The following is a 14,632-nucleotide window of genomic DNA, read 5'->3' as shown; positions in this document are numbered from 1 at the left end:
AAACCTTTTTCATATCCACTGACTTTTGGCTAATGGACTATCGTCCTCCCTCTCTCTCTCTCTCTGAAATAGATCAAAATGACTGAAAAGGATGCAGAAACACACCTGGAGGAGGATGTCGATGAGCTGGACAGCAAGCTCAATTACAAGCCTCCACCTCAGAAGTCCCTGAAAGAACTACAGGAGATGGACAAAGATGACGAAAGTCTAATCAAGTATAAGAAAACACTCCTGGGGGACGGCCCTGTGGTGGCAGGTGTGTGGAGAGGCATGGGGGGCAGGTGGAAGGCATACATTTCAGCAACTCAGGAGCAGGTGCAGAAGAAAGACTACCCAGTGGTTGCCAGGGATAAGTAAGTGAGGCACAATCTCTATATGCTGCGTAAAGTTACAGACCATAGGATGAAGACTTTTTTGGAGATACAGCACAAGTCAGCATGGCAATAGGCAAAAATTATATATGGGGATGATTTAGAAAGAACCCCAGATTCCCACTTAGAATTGTATTCTCTCCATGCTCTCACATTTTCTCTCCTTCTTCTTTCTCTTCCTCACTCCTCCCTTGCCTATGCATTCATCTCTTCCACAGACACAACAACAGAATAAGATAGAGGGGCAGTGCTCATCGAGCAGAGGAACTTGACCATAGCCACCCAGGAAATGTTTGCTGTTGATAACAAGGCGGACCTCCGAGTCCCGGAAGCAGAACTAGCACCACTCTAATGTATAAGGCCGTCGAGACCAGCATGGGGAACCTGCCACTTCCCTTTCTATTTCCACTCCAGACAGAGATACCACTTTTCTTCTTATGTTCCCGCTCTCCCACTTAAAATGTCCACATACACTGTACACACGTGTCTCTTCCCTAGGCTTACATTCTTTTTTGAATCCTGCAGACCCAACAGCCCCCAATGTCACGGTCACCCGGCTTACCCTGGTTTGTGAGAGTGCCCCAGGACCCATCACCATGGACCTCACTGGTAAGTGGACACAACTGTTCTGTTCCAAGGGGCCTAGTGATATCATGGGGAAAACTTAGTCTCTGCCCCTCTCTTGGCAAAAGGAAGCACAGTAAGGGGAATCCCAGATACAAAAATGCTGAGACCAGTTCACAAATCATTGCTCTCAGGGTACACAGTTTTTACGACATGTGATGAAAAGCCCACTCTCTGTCTTTAACTGAAGATGGTGCAGTCATAAGTAGTAGGTCTATTTACTTGTATCAACATATTTACCTCTGATTTTTATCTCCATGCAGCAACAGGGTAGTTATTATTCATGTAAAATGACTTGATGGAAATATTACAAAGCAAGTTGTATACTTCTGAAATGTAATATTTATACATTTTAAACATCAGAGAATATTGATCTTATAGCAACTAGAGAAATTCCATGAAGGCAAGAAGCCATCTAAAAATCTTTTAATTAGTGCTGGGAATTCTACTATTAAATACATACTAGTTTAAAGCTCTGATTCTTGTAGAAGGGACTTCCCTCACTAAAAATGTACAAATTAAGATGTTATTTCCTGGGGCGCCTGGGTGGCTCAGTCGGTTAAGCGTTTGCCTTCATCTCAGGTCATGATCCCGGAGTCCTGGGATTGAGCCCTGCGTGGGGCTCCCTGCTTCCCGGGAGCCTGCTTCTCCCTCCCTTCCACTCCCTCTGTTTGTACTCTCTCTCTCTGCTCCCCCCACAAAATTTATTTCCTTTCCCCTTATTGTGACAATGGTCAAGTCCTTTCCTGACACTTGAATATTGAGGAGATAGAGCTGAGAAGGTGGGTATTATAGGGGAAATCTGCATCTGAGAGGAATGAGGAAAAGGGTCGCAGAGTCAAGAGGTTAGAGGCATCCAAGGCAGCTCTTCAGGGGAAAAAAAAATGATTCCTGGATTCAAAAGGTGGACTCATGAGACAGAGCAAATGTGACTCCAGAAGGGTAGGCTCAGCAGCTAGGTGATTCCCCTCTCATGGGGCACATCCACTCTTTACCTTATATGGCTTTATTTGTCTGAAGGAGGAAATCAGAGGCTGAGAAGACACACTTCCCCTTCAACTGAAATTATTACAGCAGACACAAATTCACCTACCCCCACATTCTAACATCTCTCTAGGAGAATACCTCTCTCTCTCTCTTTCTCTCACCAGGACTCAGGCCTCTTCCTGTGTGAAATTGTGTAACGCTAGCAGGTACAACTGTTAATTTGTGAGATGAGGTCTGAATTAGCGCTCAGGAAATCTAAGGGCCTGACCACACTGCAGGGAAAACTCAGTCTCCTTCACTTTCCTACCATCAGGATGCCCAAATTTGGTTTTCTGTCACCAAGAAGTTCCTGAGGTGAATCCCAGCATAAACACACACACACACACACACACACACACACATAATACACATATAGTTTGTGTAGAAAATATATAGTATATAAGTGTATAATATATACATATATTATGTACATATACACACATATATAGTGTGTATATGTACATAAATATACATTATATATACATATAATAAACCTATAATTATATACAAAATATATATTATATACATATAATATATGTACATACTATATACATAGTGTGTGCATGTTATATAAATACACACAGAATATATGTGTATATAATACACATAATATATAGTGTATATAAAAATATATGGTATATTATATACATACTATATACACATAGTGTATGTGTAGATATATAGATATAGATATAGATATAGATATAGATATAGATATAGTTCACACACATATATACGGCATGAAGCACATGCACAGAGCTATATAAAACACACACACATGCACAGACACACACACATATACATTCACCCCAGAGTGTCAGATGATACAGGATCACACTGGGAGAAGAACAGAGAGTGATTACGTCTCTAACCAGAATACAAGAATTAGAGTCATATCCTGGTGGATGGAGCTACTGTTAGCAGAAAAGCCTAAAGCTTTTATCACTTAAGAGACTTTCCTTAAGAAAAATAATATGAGATTACATATGCAAATGTAAAGTACAAAAGTGAATATATATTTAGAATGGTAAAAGGGAGCCAAAACAGGTAAATTTTTTAAAGCTAGGAAATGCCACAAACATCACCAGATCTACAAGAACAAATAGCTAGTGCTCTTACATAATATTTTTCTTATTTATTGAGGGGTAGGGACACATTATTTAATCATCTTTTTGTTTGGCCATATATGTCATATCATTTTCAACAGAGAAAATAGAAAGGTAATTCAGATTTTCCTCTGATTAAATGGATGGCTGATTAAAATTTGTTTTTATTATTGACAATTTGAAAAGACATTGTCAGGGTGGCTGGTTGAGCATGCACCCCTCAGACATGATTTCAGTCATGATTTCAAGCCCATGCTGGGCATGGAAACTACCTTAAAAAAAAAAAAGACATTGTCATGCATAACTCGTTGCTAATAATACCTTGTATATTTTAGGGCTGTCATCAAATCTGGGGGAGAAAGTGCTATCCCAGTTTTTTTCATATATACCTGTAAGATTTCAGGCATTGCAAGTGCGTGTGTGTGTGCGTCTGTGTGTATGTGTGCGTGTGTGTGTGTGTGTGTGTGTGTGTGTGTGTGTGTGTGTGTGTAAACTCTGATATTCTTTGAATTAAGGGCCATGTGGACCACGTTATTCTGACAGGCGCAGCAAACAGCTCTGGAGTTTAAAGTCCCATCATCTCCTTGTGTTTCTCCTGAGGAGAATAAACTCTTTCTAAATCTACTTCTACAGGAGATCTTGAAGCTCTCAAAAAAGAAACTTTTGTGCTAAAGGAGGGTGTTGAGTACAGAGTCAAAATTCACTTCAAAGTAAGTATCTTGCCACGTATGTTTTTATAAAGTCTGCATTCTTCCTATAATCAGAGAAAGAAAAAATCAAATGTCTTGCATTATCATGTTGTCACAGTTTTTGTTTCTTTTTTTTCCTCTGGATCTGGACAGTCCTCTCCCCAACTCTGAGCTCTATCTTTTGAGGCCCACCCCTGCTTCATGACTTTTCCCTACCAGGACCCTCTCCTGAACTCCCCGTTGATCACTTAGCCAACAGAAACCCTCTTTCTACGAACTCTGAAAGCTCCCAACCATAAGCACGCCTTGCTTTATTTTGTACCATTTTTGCCATTTCTTCCTGGTACCACCCAAGTACCCTGAGAAAGGGGAAGATTATATTCTCTTCTTTCCAACATTTTACACAAAACTTTGTAAGTGATATTTTGTGAATATGTATTGAGAAATTAACACAGGAATGAATCGATTAATAGTAAGAAATAGAACAATTAGAGCCTCAGTTCTAACTGCTCAGTGAGGATATACATCCAGAGAGTGTGGGCCGTGGTAAATAACGGGGAATTACAAATATAGTTTTGGAAAGAGCAAGACTAAACAGGAGATAAATTGACATATAATGAATACACACATACCCCAGTGAACGGCCAAAAGCAAAAAGAAAAATAATCTTAGCTGAAACCAAGTAAGTCAGAAATGTACTGTTTGCTCTTAATTGCCTGTATTTGCCTTGGTTGCCCTTCTCGGCCATATCCTTCAGGGCGCTTCAGGGCCACCAAGGAAGACCCCATCTGCCCTCTGTGTCTGAACACTGGGCTCTTCTTTGCCCCTGGTGCAGGGTTGATTGAGGATCTAGGAACAATTACTATATATCACACATAAATATGCCTCAAAATAATTTCATTCTGAAAATTTTTATTGATGCCTACTCTGTAATACATACTGAGCTATGCTTCACTTGCTTGTTTTCTATATATTTATTATTGAAGCACCTGAGAGTTTGATATTGCATCCAAATATGCCTAGAATTATATGCAAGGCACTGTACCCAAATAAGCTTAGAATGCATTACGCATTAGCTGAATTTTTAATTATGAATGCTACTACCTTAATTTATCATTTTGGTAAGCCGGTTTGTACCAAATGAAACAGAAGAGGTAAATTTTGATGGGAATAAGATCAGAAGGAAATGTCTGGGGCATGGGCTTCAGCTCTGGGTGGGAAGGCCGAAGAGAATGTAGTGGTCGGTATTACATATCAGGGTGATGGAGGAGGGGCACAGAAAGGGGTTTTCAAGTCCCATCTGCTGCAGAGGCTTAGCATTTTCTCACACAAGAGAAGAACCACTCTCTCTGTGTAACGCACACAAAGTTTAACCAACCTGTCCCAGCATGGAGCTACCATTAGCAGAAACGCCAACCCAAAACTGGAAATAACTGAGAAGCAATTTAAATCTTTAGTGACATCTGTTAAAAAACACCCAAGAAGGTTTGTTTTAATAACCACAGGAACACATCCTAAAATCCTCTTGCATCATCTCTCTCTTAACTGTGCTCCATGTTCTTCTCTTTCTCCGCCCCCCTCCTCCAAAAACTTCATGGTTCTCTCCAAAACCTGGCCTGGGATGTTCACCTTTTCCTTCTGCCTCCCAAGGAAATGTAGTATCTTTGACTTCCACAGGCTTTTTCCTCCTGGGATGAGGGGAAGCAATGGGGAGAGACTTGCAGATGGAAGAAGAGAATATTCATATTTTTCTCTTACCCATCTCAAATACATCTATATTAAATGAACCCTCAGGGCACCTGGGTGGCTCAATAGGTTAAGTATCCAACTCTTGATTTCAGCTCAGATCAGGATCTCAGTGTCCTGAGATCAAGCCCCATGTCAGATTCCAGGCTGGGCATGGAGCCTGCTTAAGATTCTCTCCCTCTGATACCACCTTACACCAGTTAGAATGGCAAAAATTGACAAGGCAAGAAACAACAAGTGTTGAAGAGGTGGAGAAAAGGGAAACCTCTTACACTGTTGATGGGAATGCAAGGCGGTACAGCCACTTTGGAAAACAGTGTGGAGGTTCCTCGAAAAGTTAAAAATAGAACTCCCCTATGACCCAGTGATTGCCCTACTAGGTATTTACCCCAAAGATACTGATGTAGTGAAAAGAAGGGCCACATGGATCCCAATGTTCATAACAGCAATGTTCACAATAGCCAAACTGTGGAAAGAGACAAGATGCCCTTCAACAGACAAATGGATAAAGTTGTGGTCCATATGCATTTGGAATATTACTCAGCCATCACAAAGGATGAATACCCAACTTTTGTATCAACATGGATGGGCCTGGAGGAGATTATGCTGAGTGAAATAAGTCAAGCAGAGAAAGTCAATTGTCATATGGTTTCACTTATTTGTGGAACATAAGGAATAGCATGGAGGTCATCAGGAGAAGGAAGGAAAAAATGAAGGGGGGGAATCAGAGGGGGAGATGAATCATGAGAGACTGTGGAGTCCGGGAAACAAACTGAGGGTTTTAGAAGGGAGGCGGGTGAGGGGATGGGTATTAAGGAGGGTATGGATTGCACAGAGCACTGGGTGTTACACACAAACAATGAATCATAGAACAATACATCAAAAACTAATGATGGACTGTATGGTGACCAACATAACATAATTTAAAAAAAAAAAAAGATTCTTTCCCTCTCCCTCTGCCCCTCCCAATTCTATAAATAAATAAATAAATAAATAAACCCTTCTATGCAACAGCAGAAAAACAGCAGACTCTGATTTGAAGTCCTTATCTCTGAGTAGCAATCACCATTCCCGTTTTTCAGACTTTTTGCTACCAGACCACATCACCCATGAGGCCCAAAGGAAGAGCTTAGAGACTTCTAGAAAAATGCATTCACTTTTTTCTATAGGCATGAGCCACACCTGGCAGATGCAAGAGGATTTTAGGATGTGTTCTGACACCCAAAAAGTTTGGGTGTCATTTTTAGCACCATTTCTTCAATGAAGCTATTTTCATTCTGCTTTTGAAAGATTCATACCATAGATTCTATGGAGTGACAGTCTCAAACCTAAGCTGGCCGTGCTCACTGCTGTGCCGCTTTATCGCCAACACAACGAAATATAGCACTGATAAATCGGTTTAATTACTCTGTCCAAGACAAAAAGGCAGCCATAATTACCATGGGAAGAAATTATTTAAAGATGCTTTCATTCTTCATCGTGGCGAACAATTCACCAGGCTCCCCCTACCTACTGACACAATGTCCACTTTGTTTGTATAAACACGAGCACTGTATAAAATTAATGGACAACCAGTTCATTCCTAGGTACAATGAATCATGGAAAAACAAAGTGCTTTGGCTGTGTATATTTTCATCCTGCTTTAGTGACCTTTCTTTGAAAGGCTTGGGGAAGTGGTGACATCTCAGAAAACATCTGTAAAGAACAGCCATCCAAAATGCTTGCCAGATACAAGCGGATTTCACCCATTATTTATTTGCAGGGAGGATGTTTCTGTGGGGCAGAAACTCTTCATCTTTAGACTCCAATCTCAGCAACATTAGGGGCACAACCCTCCTCTAGACATGATTTTCCATTACAGCTTTGCTCCTTGTTGTTTGTTTTTCATGCTAGGTGGATCATTTCTGAGGTTAGGGCTTTTGGGCACTCACAGAACATTTTCCATTGGTACCTTTGTAGCTTTTCCTAAGACAAGGACGGTGTTCTGGCCAGTAGTATTGGGAAGGGGAGGCTCAAGACCATTCTTTGGACCTTTAGAGGAAGGAGAATTGTAATGAAGAATATCGAGACTGTTTTATTTAAGCACCCCCTCTCCCCCAAGCAAACAGCACAGTATTCGATGATTAAATCGTCGATTTAATCGTTGGTTGGCAATGTTGACTCTTGGGAGCTCCTCTCTCCAATCTCTGTTTCGCTGTCCACACTAAATGATAATAGTAACACTTACTCTGAACTAAATCTTAACCTTCTTTCATCCTCAAAGAAGACTCAGCTAGATAGGATAAGCATGAAAGAAAAGGGAGAAATGAGAGACCGTTTTTAATCTGAATTGCTTGGATCCTTCCCACCTACAGGTGAACAGGGATATTGTGTCGGGTCTGAAATATGTTCAGCATACCTACCGGACTGGGGTGAAAGGTAAGGGACCCACACTTCACACTGTCCCAAACTCTGTCCCCCACTGATACTTAAACTTCTTCTTTTTAACAATTTTAGTCACAGACTCATTTAAGAACCTGACAAAAAGCTTTGGATTCTCCCCCTAGGAAACAGCACACATATACTTCTGTCTAGACACTAATGGCAAGTCCTACATTCAGAGATCTAGTTTAGACTGGGTCAACCACTAACCTTTAGCCTTAGGCCTCTGTGATTTAATATTCACAAAGGGGAAGAGTAACCAAGATAAATTTGGATAAAAATGGAGTCTATTAAAAAAACTCTCAAAAGTTAAAAAAAAAAAAGTAGTCCAGAGGTATAAACCTAAGGGTCAGCAAAACCCAAGACTGGAAGTTTCTATGGTTCTATACAGTGGTGTGTGTGTTTTTTGGGAATAAGAGTTGGAAGTAGCATGTGGGCAGGTGTGGAGTGAGGATGGGGGAACAAGGAGCTTTTAATTTTTTTAATTTTTAATTTTTTTAAATTTTTAAATTTTTAAAACATGAAACAGAATTCTTTCTAGAATTAAGAAGAGCTATGACAGAGACATAACACAGCATTATCTGGTCTTCAGTTGCCCTTGACAAGTTGTACCTAAACTGTATGTGCCTTGGGGAACTGCCTTCAGTTTCCTTCTGACGCTACGGGCAGGGTGAAATGAAACTTGGAAAGGTGATGGAAGTACTGATACATTCCCTTTGACCTTGAGGGCTCTCTTCTTCCAGGGGTGGGAAACAGTAAGGCATAGGTCAGTTCCCCCAAATTAATAAACAAAGGGTTTGAGGGGATATTGTTGGACAAATCTGCATGACTTGGGCAACCACTCAATTACTCAAATCCCACAGAAGGTTGTTGACCTGTAAGATCCTAACCTGTCTTTCCAGGACCAAGTCTCATTGAAAAAACAGTTCAGTTTCCTGTTTTCCTTTGGGTATAGAGATTATGTTGCCTCACTTAGTCAAGAGGATAATGATATGTCTGTAGCTGTTCCTCCAAACTTATTCACAATATTTAACAGCCAACTACACATTGCCTGCCTGTCTCTCCTCCTGCCTACCTTTAGTTATACTTTCTAATGCCCTCTGTTTCTTAATATATGTCCCAGTTATTCACCTATTAATAACTTTGGTTGGTTATTTTCAACATTTGTCCCAGTTTTTCACCTTTTTTTAAACCAAATTATCGATTTTCCCTTTCTATGCAATTCTTCCACCCATGATTTCTGTTCATTCTGATCACCAGCTGTTACCTCACCTCCCCAATGGATATGTTCATAGAATGATAGTTTATAGATAGGAAGTCCTTAACGTTCATTATATAGAGAAAGAAACAGAGGCCCAGAAATGTCATATTGATGTAAGTGGTTGCAGAGATGAGACCAGAACTCAGGTCTCAATTAATGAGGGATTTTTTAATAGGATTTTTATTTATTTAACAGAGAGAGAGAGGAAACAAAAGCAGGGGGAGTGGGAGAGAGAGAAGTAGACTTCCTGCTGAGCTGGGAGCCCAACATGGACCTGGATCCCAGAACCCTGGGATCATGACCTGAGCGAAAGACAAAAGCCTAACGACTGAGCCACCCAGGTGCTCATAATGAGGAATTTTTTAATGGTATAACCTGCTATAGCTCCATAAAAGAAGAGTCTTGATCCCCATAGACTTAAGGTGCTAATTTCCCAACTTTCCTGATAGCAACAGCTGTGAGGCTTCCTAAAAGCACTGATTCTTGGAGCACCTGTTGGCCCAGTTGGTGAAGCTCCTGCTTTTAGCTCACGTCATGATCCCTGGGGTCTTGGGATGGAGCCCCTGTATTGGGCTCCCTGCTCAGTGAGGAGTCTGCATCTCCCTCTCCCCCTGACCCTCCCATTGCTTGTGCTCTTTCTTGCTCACACTCTTTCTCTCTCAAATAAATAAATAAAATCATAAATAAATAAGTAACAAAATAAAATAAAAACACTGATTCTTGACACTGCCCATAGCAGATTACTGATCCATAGTTTCTGAGAGCGAAACTGTATTATTAAAAGGCACGCCAATAAAATACACACACACATGTGTGTGTGTATATATATACATACATATATATGTATATGTATGTATATATATATATATATCTTTTAAAGCTGAAAAAAAAAAAAAGATGCCCAGGTAAATCTGTTGTTTAGCCTGGTCTGGAAACTATGGCTTTTGGTTTTGGTCACTGCAGGCTGTGCTCCAAATTTTCCAGTTTTCTGTGTTTGCTTTTCCTCTGTCAGACGCTTACCCTAATGAACTTGTCTTTCTTCCTAGTGGACAAAGCAACATTTATGGTTGGCAGCTACGGGCCTCGGCCAGAGGAGTATGAGTTCCTGACTCCAACTGAGGAGGCTCCCAAGGGCATGCTGGCCCGAGGCACTTACCACAATAAGTCCTTCTTCACCGACGATGACAAGCACGACCACCTCACCTGGGAGTGGAACCTGTCCATTAAGAAGGAGTGGACAGAATGAGCACATCCACCCATCCGTTTCCCTACCTCGCCATCCAGAAGTACCCTCTCAGTCACGTTCACCACCCTGGCCCTCCTCCCTGTTCATAGCTGGATCCCTTCCCCAATACGCCCCACATTCTATTACCAACAGATCTTATCCTGCAATGTCTCTCAAAGTGTTCCCTAGCACAAGAAGCTTAAAACCCAGGCTTTAACCCCACCCATTCCTTCTGGGCCCCCATTAAGCCAGTTCTTCAAAATTCTTCATTTCAATACCTAGTCATTTAATATTTCCTTCTACGTTTCCCATGGGAGCAGCTAGAGGCCAGGAAATAGGCAAATCATCATTAACAGTCCTTTTGCCTTGGGTTACAGTAGCTCATTCCCACCCCTGGATTCTTCTGTGGTCGCTGCTGGCTCAATGAAGGTCCCTAATCACGTTCCCCACCAGTGGAGGTTCTTCTTTTCTGGGAGACTGTAAACAGCACAAGAGAGTAAATAAAACAATTATATGATCTGACTGAGACCCTCATTTCCCTGCTTTCTTCCTTCGAACAAATATGATAACTAAATTGTTTACCTTTGTGAGTTTCCTCAGAGGGCATGTGGGCTGGACACAGGAGAAAAGGTATTTACATCACTGGAAACAGTTTGGTCTCCCTGTTCCAGTGCGATGAGCAGCGGATATTCAGAATATGAGTAGTAGAAATCTTGAGTTATTTCACCTTGTAATAGTTCAACATGGAACTTTCTCCCGAGCTTGAGACCTCTGTAACCCAAGGCCTATGGAAATCCCATCTTGGATATCCAAGGGCACCTGTGGTCCAAATCAGACACCACCTCTTTCCTGCTTATGATTTTTCAGCGTAATCCCATCACCTAAAGAATAAAGATCCTATACTTATTATATAATGCCCCTTACAATCTGGCCTAAATTCAATTACTAATAATTCTCTCACACATTACGTTTTCATCTCCGTGTTTGGCTCTTTACACAAAACTCTCAGTCCACCTTTGTTGTCTGACAACAGCCTATTTATATGCTTACACATCCGCTGTAGGAAGAAAACCTTCACTAAACCCCACCACTGTCCTAAATGCCCTTAAGTCTGTATTCTCATAGTATCCTATGGGTTTCTCAATTTTTCAGTCACGTCTTGTTTTATATTTAAATGATCCACTTGTCCATCTCTCACACTAACAGTCTAAGCTGGGAAAGGCTGGATTGGATCATACTTACCTTTGTATCTCAATGCCTGTAAACATTTCCTTTTTTTTTTTAAATCCATATGAACAGACTCCACTTTCTTCTGGTTGGTTATGTTCTGAGGTCCTGTCACAGAACTTGGTTTTTTATCTCAAAAGTTGAAGGTTCCCATAGAGCCAGCTGCACAGTTCCCAGAACACTAACAACACCACAGCCAATTACCAGGAGTGGGCTGCCCTGAGCTGGTCTCCCAAAAGACAAAGTCCAGGGCTTGGAGAAGGAGCAGGTAAAGAACAATGGAAGCTGACCAACCCAGACTCCTATTTCTATTATTTCTTTTCACATGGCGACTGTCCCCAGAAGTTGCTGCAGAAGTTCAGGAATCATCAGGTAAAAGAAAAAGCACTTGGGTGACCATATGGTGAAAATGTTGTTAGGGGAAGGGAAGGGAACATGGGAGTGCCCTGGGTACTTTTGCTCCAAACAAAGAACATTTCTATGAAATGGAAAATGGATAAAGACCTGTGTTGCCCAGTGGAGAAAAAAGAAATCTAGAGTTGTCCTTCAGAGAGAAACCATAAGGTGGGGTCACCCTCCATATGTTAGTAAAACAATAAGGCTTTGGGATAATGGTAGTGTCCCTAGAAACCGTCATCTCTTTGGCCTTGGTATAGAGAGAAAAAGTAGAGATGCCCTCAGCATTTAGAACTCCTCCTCTCCCACAACTTCTGCTTCTCTCTCTCTTCCCTCTATAGATGGTTCTGCTGCTTCTCAGAAACCCGTGTCACTCACAGATGTCCCAGCAACCATGGAATTCATTGCTGCTGCTGAGGTGGCCATCATTGGTTTCTTCCAGGTTTGTCCAGATACCCTGTTTCTGTTCCCATAAAGAACCAGGAGCTTCCTGGCCCAGAGCAGCCATAACAGTCACCTGCTGGCCAAATGATCCTGCACTAGAAGTCAAGGGGTACAGAGTCTGTACCTCTCAATCGAGACCTCTCAATTTCAAGACATTCCCCGCCTCTGAATTATGTCTTTCTCATACTTGCTTCAGGAGTTCTGAGGCTCCTCATTATAGGAGTGCTCTGAATCTTAAATCCTGTCTCGGGACTGCTGAGGCAGGAATCAGAGTAAATCCAGCTTCTATCATCAGGCTACACAGCAGCCAATGGTTAATCTCTGTCTAAAACCTTACCAAATAGGGAGTCCCTCATTCTTCTATCTCTCCGTTTGTTCTGAAATGTTGAGAAAGGATGACCTTTTGAATATTGAAGGCGTTAGCCGCCATCTTCCAGATTGGCTGCCTGGCTAATGAAAGCAGCCATACATGAAAGGGCATCACTCCGGTATTTTTATCTTGCTTTGAAGGTAACATCTGGTTATTCTCATTGATCAAGCCCCTGCTCTTATTGCAGACCTTCTTATCCATTTCCATTAATTAGTTACAACGCGCCATCACCCTGGCAATTCTGGGTACATGGCCAGAAATGGCTGCAATGACATGCAGGTGGGGAGGAAGGCGGGGAGCCCATTTCTTAGCAATGAGAAATTGGAGCTGGAGACCGCAACAGCCACCCTCGGGAAGGCAATGAAAGTGGGAGTGGAGGAATTTGCAATAACTTAAGCAGCCACCAGATGCCGTTGGTCATTTGATCCATGAGTAATTCCATGCTAAGGAGAATTAAAAGATTAGCACTTGTTCATAGCCTCGAATGAACTCCATACACCATCTCCAAGGAGCAAGATACCAACTCCCTCTGCTTGACCCCAGAGGCAAGGCTAGTCAGTGTCTTTTCTTTTTTGCACTTCCCCTCCTTAAGGCCAGAAAGATGTCAGGAAAGGATATTCTCCCTCCTGTTCATTGCCTGGAGCTGCTCTGGGCAAAGGTCCTCTGACAGCAGGGAAAATGATGCCAGCTTGTCATGGAAGGGCTGGAATCCTTACTCAGATGTGGCTTCCCTGCTCCCTCCTGCAGGCCTTTCTAGAGTTGGAACAACACAGGAACAGTATCTTCATGGGCACTATCTCAGGCTTAATGCAGGGAAAGATGACCATTCTTCCACATCCCACACAAACCTTTGTTAATAAAACTTATAGGCTTCCATTTTAATTTCCTTTATGCTTTTTTTTCCCCCTTTTTGGCCTTTGACAGCACCTATTTCTTATTTTTGCATTTCTTCTTTCCTCCACAAATTGTTTCCAAAACTTTTGCCTCCTCGGGTGGTCAATGACAATGTAGGAAAACTCTGCAGGCCTGTATGATTTGTGAGCCCCTCTCTGCTAATAAACTACAAGCTTTATGATAAGGTCAGACAGGAGTTGCAGGCTGAGCTACAGTTTTGTAGCTACCTATTAGCCCACTCAGCCTGGGAAATTCAACAATCCCACTGTGAATTGAGCCTGCAGTCTTGGAGGTAAGTGCTGTTTCACCTGATACAAAATCAAGTCTATGATTTTTTTTTTTTTATAAGAGTGAGCACATTTATTCTCTATTTCTCTCCTCTCCAACATAATCCCTGTGGGTTGTTTTTTTTTTTTTCTTCTTGTTCTTAGGATTTAGAAATACCAGCAGTGTCCCTATTCCATAGTATGGTGCAAAACTTCCAAGACGTGTCCTTTGGAATCAGCACCGATTCTGAAGTTCTGGCCCACTACAACATCACCGGGAACACCATTTCCCTCTTTCGCATGGTAAGTTGGGTGGGCTGCTGGAGGCTTCTTCCTGTTTTTCCTTAGGTTATGGATTCATGAACTTGTGAGCCTAGAAAGGGCTCTTTGCCTTTAACACTAATGACGGTGCCAGGGACCAAGGAGTCAGGGACAACAATGACAAAAATGGCGGCTCCACTGAAGTTTCCCAAACACGTGCTGTCATGAAGTGGAAGGAGGACTAGACTGATTGTCAAGGGGTAGGATTACAACATGGTTTTGTCACTGACCAGCCAAGTGACTTG

The 14,632-nt window shown here is 41.8% G+C and overlaps 2 protein-coding genes and 1 long non-coding RNA gene across 3 annotated transcripts in view; 2 read left to right on the top strand and 1 right to left on the bottom strand.

Annotated features, from left to right (window-relative positions):
* The window catches only part of ARHGDIB (Rho GDP dissociation inhibitor beta), a 20,190-nt gene extending 9,193 nt beyond the window's left edge, over window positions 1–10,997 (top strand). Inside the window, exons 2-6 of the mRNA XM_032855063.1 lie at window positions 73–256; window positions 897–980; window positions 3,761–3,837; window positions 7,917–7,980; window positions 10,291–10,997. Of these exons, the coding sequence (XP_032710954.1) occupies window positions 79–256; window positions 897–980; window positions 3,761–3,837; window positions 7,917–7,980; window positions 10,291–10,490 (603 nt within the window). The 5' untranslated portion in view covers window positions 73–78 and the 3' untranslated portion in view covers window positions 10,491–10,997. The remainder of the gene's footprint in view (window positions 1–72; window positions 257–896; window positions 981–3,760; window positions 3,838–7,916; window positions 7,981–10,290) is intronic.
* The window catches only part of LOC116866252, a 23,062-nt gene continuing 13,862 nt past the window's right edge, over window positions 5,433–14,632 (bottom strand). The window contains exon 3 of the long non-coding RNA XR_004382362.1: window positions 5,433–5,504. This is a non-coding gene — a long non-coding RNA (uncharacterized LOC116866252). The remainder of the gene's footprint in view (window positions 5,505–14,632) is intronic.
* ERP27 (endoplasmic reticulum protein 27) overlaps window positions 11,759–14,632 on the top strand; it is a 21,981-nt gene continuing 19,107 nt past the window's right edge. The window contains exons 1-3 of the mRNA XM_032855062.1: window positions 11,759–12,068; window positions 12,434–12,534; window positions 14,232–14,369. Coding sequence (XP_032710953.1) covers window positions 11,975–12,068; window positions 12,434–12,534; window positions 14,232–14,369 — 333 coding nt within the window. The 5' untranslated portion in view covers window positions 11,759–11,974. The remainder of the gene's footprint in view (window positions 12,069–12,433; window positions 12,535–14,231; window positions 14,370–14,632) is intronic.

The sequence above is a fragment of the Lontra canadensis genome, unplaced genomic scaffold, assembly GCF_010015895.1.
Source record: "Lontra canadensis isolate GAN:19392208 unplaced genomic scaffold, GSC_riverotter_1.0 scaffold9, whole genome shotgun sequence".
Lineage (NCBI taxonomy): Eukaryota > Metazoa > Chordata > Mammalia > Carnivora > Mustelidae > Lontra > Lontra canadensis.
This window is presented reverse-complemented; position numbering and strand designations above follow the sequence as displayed.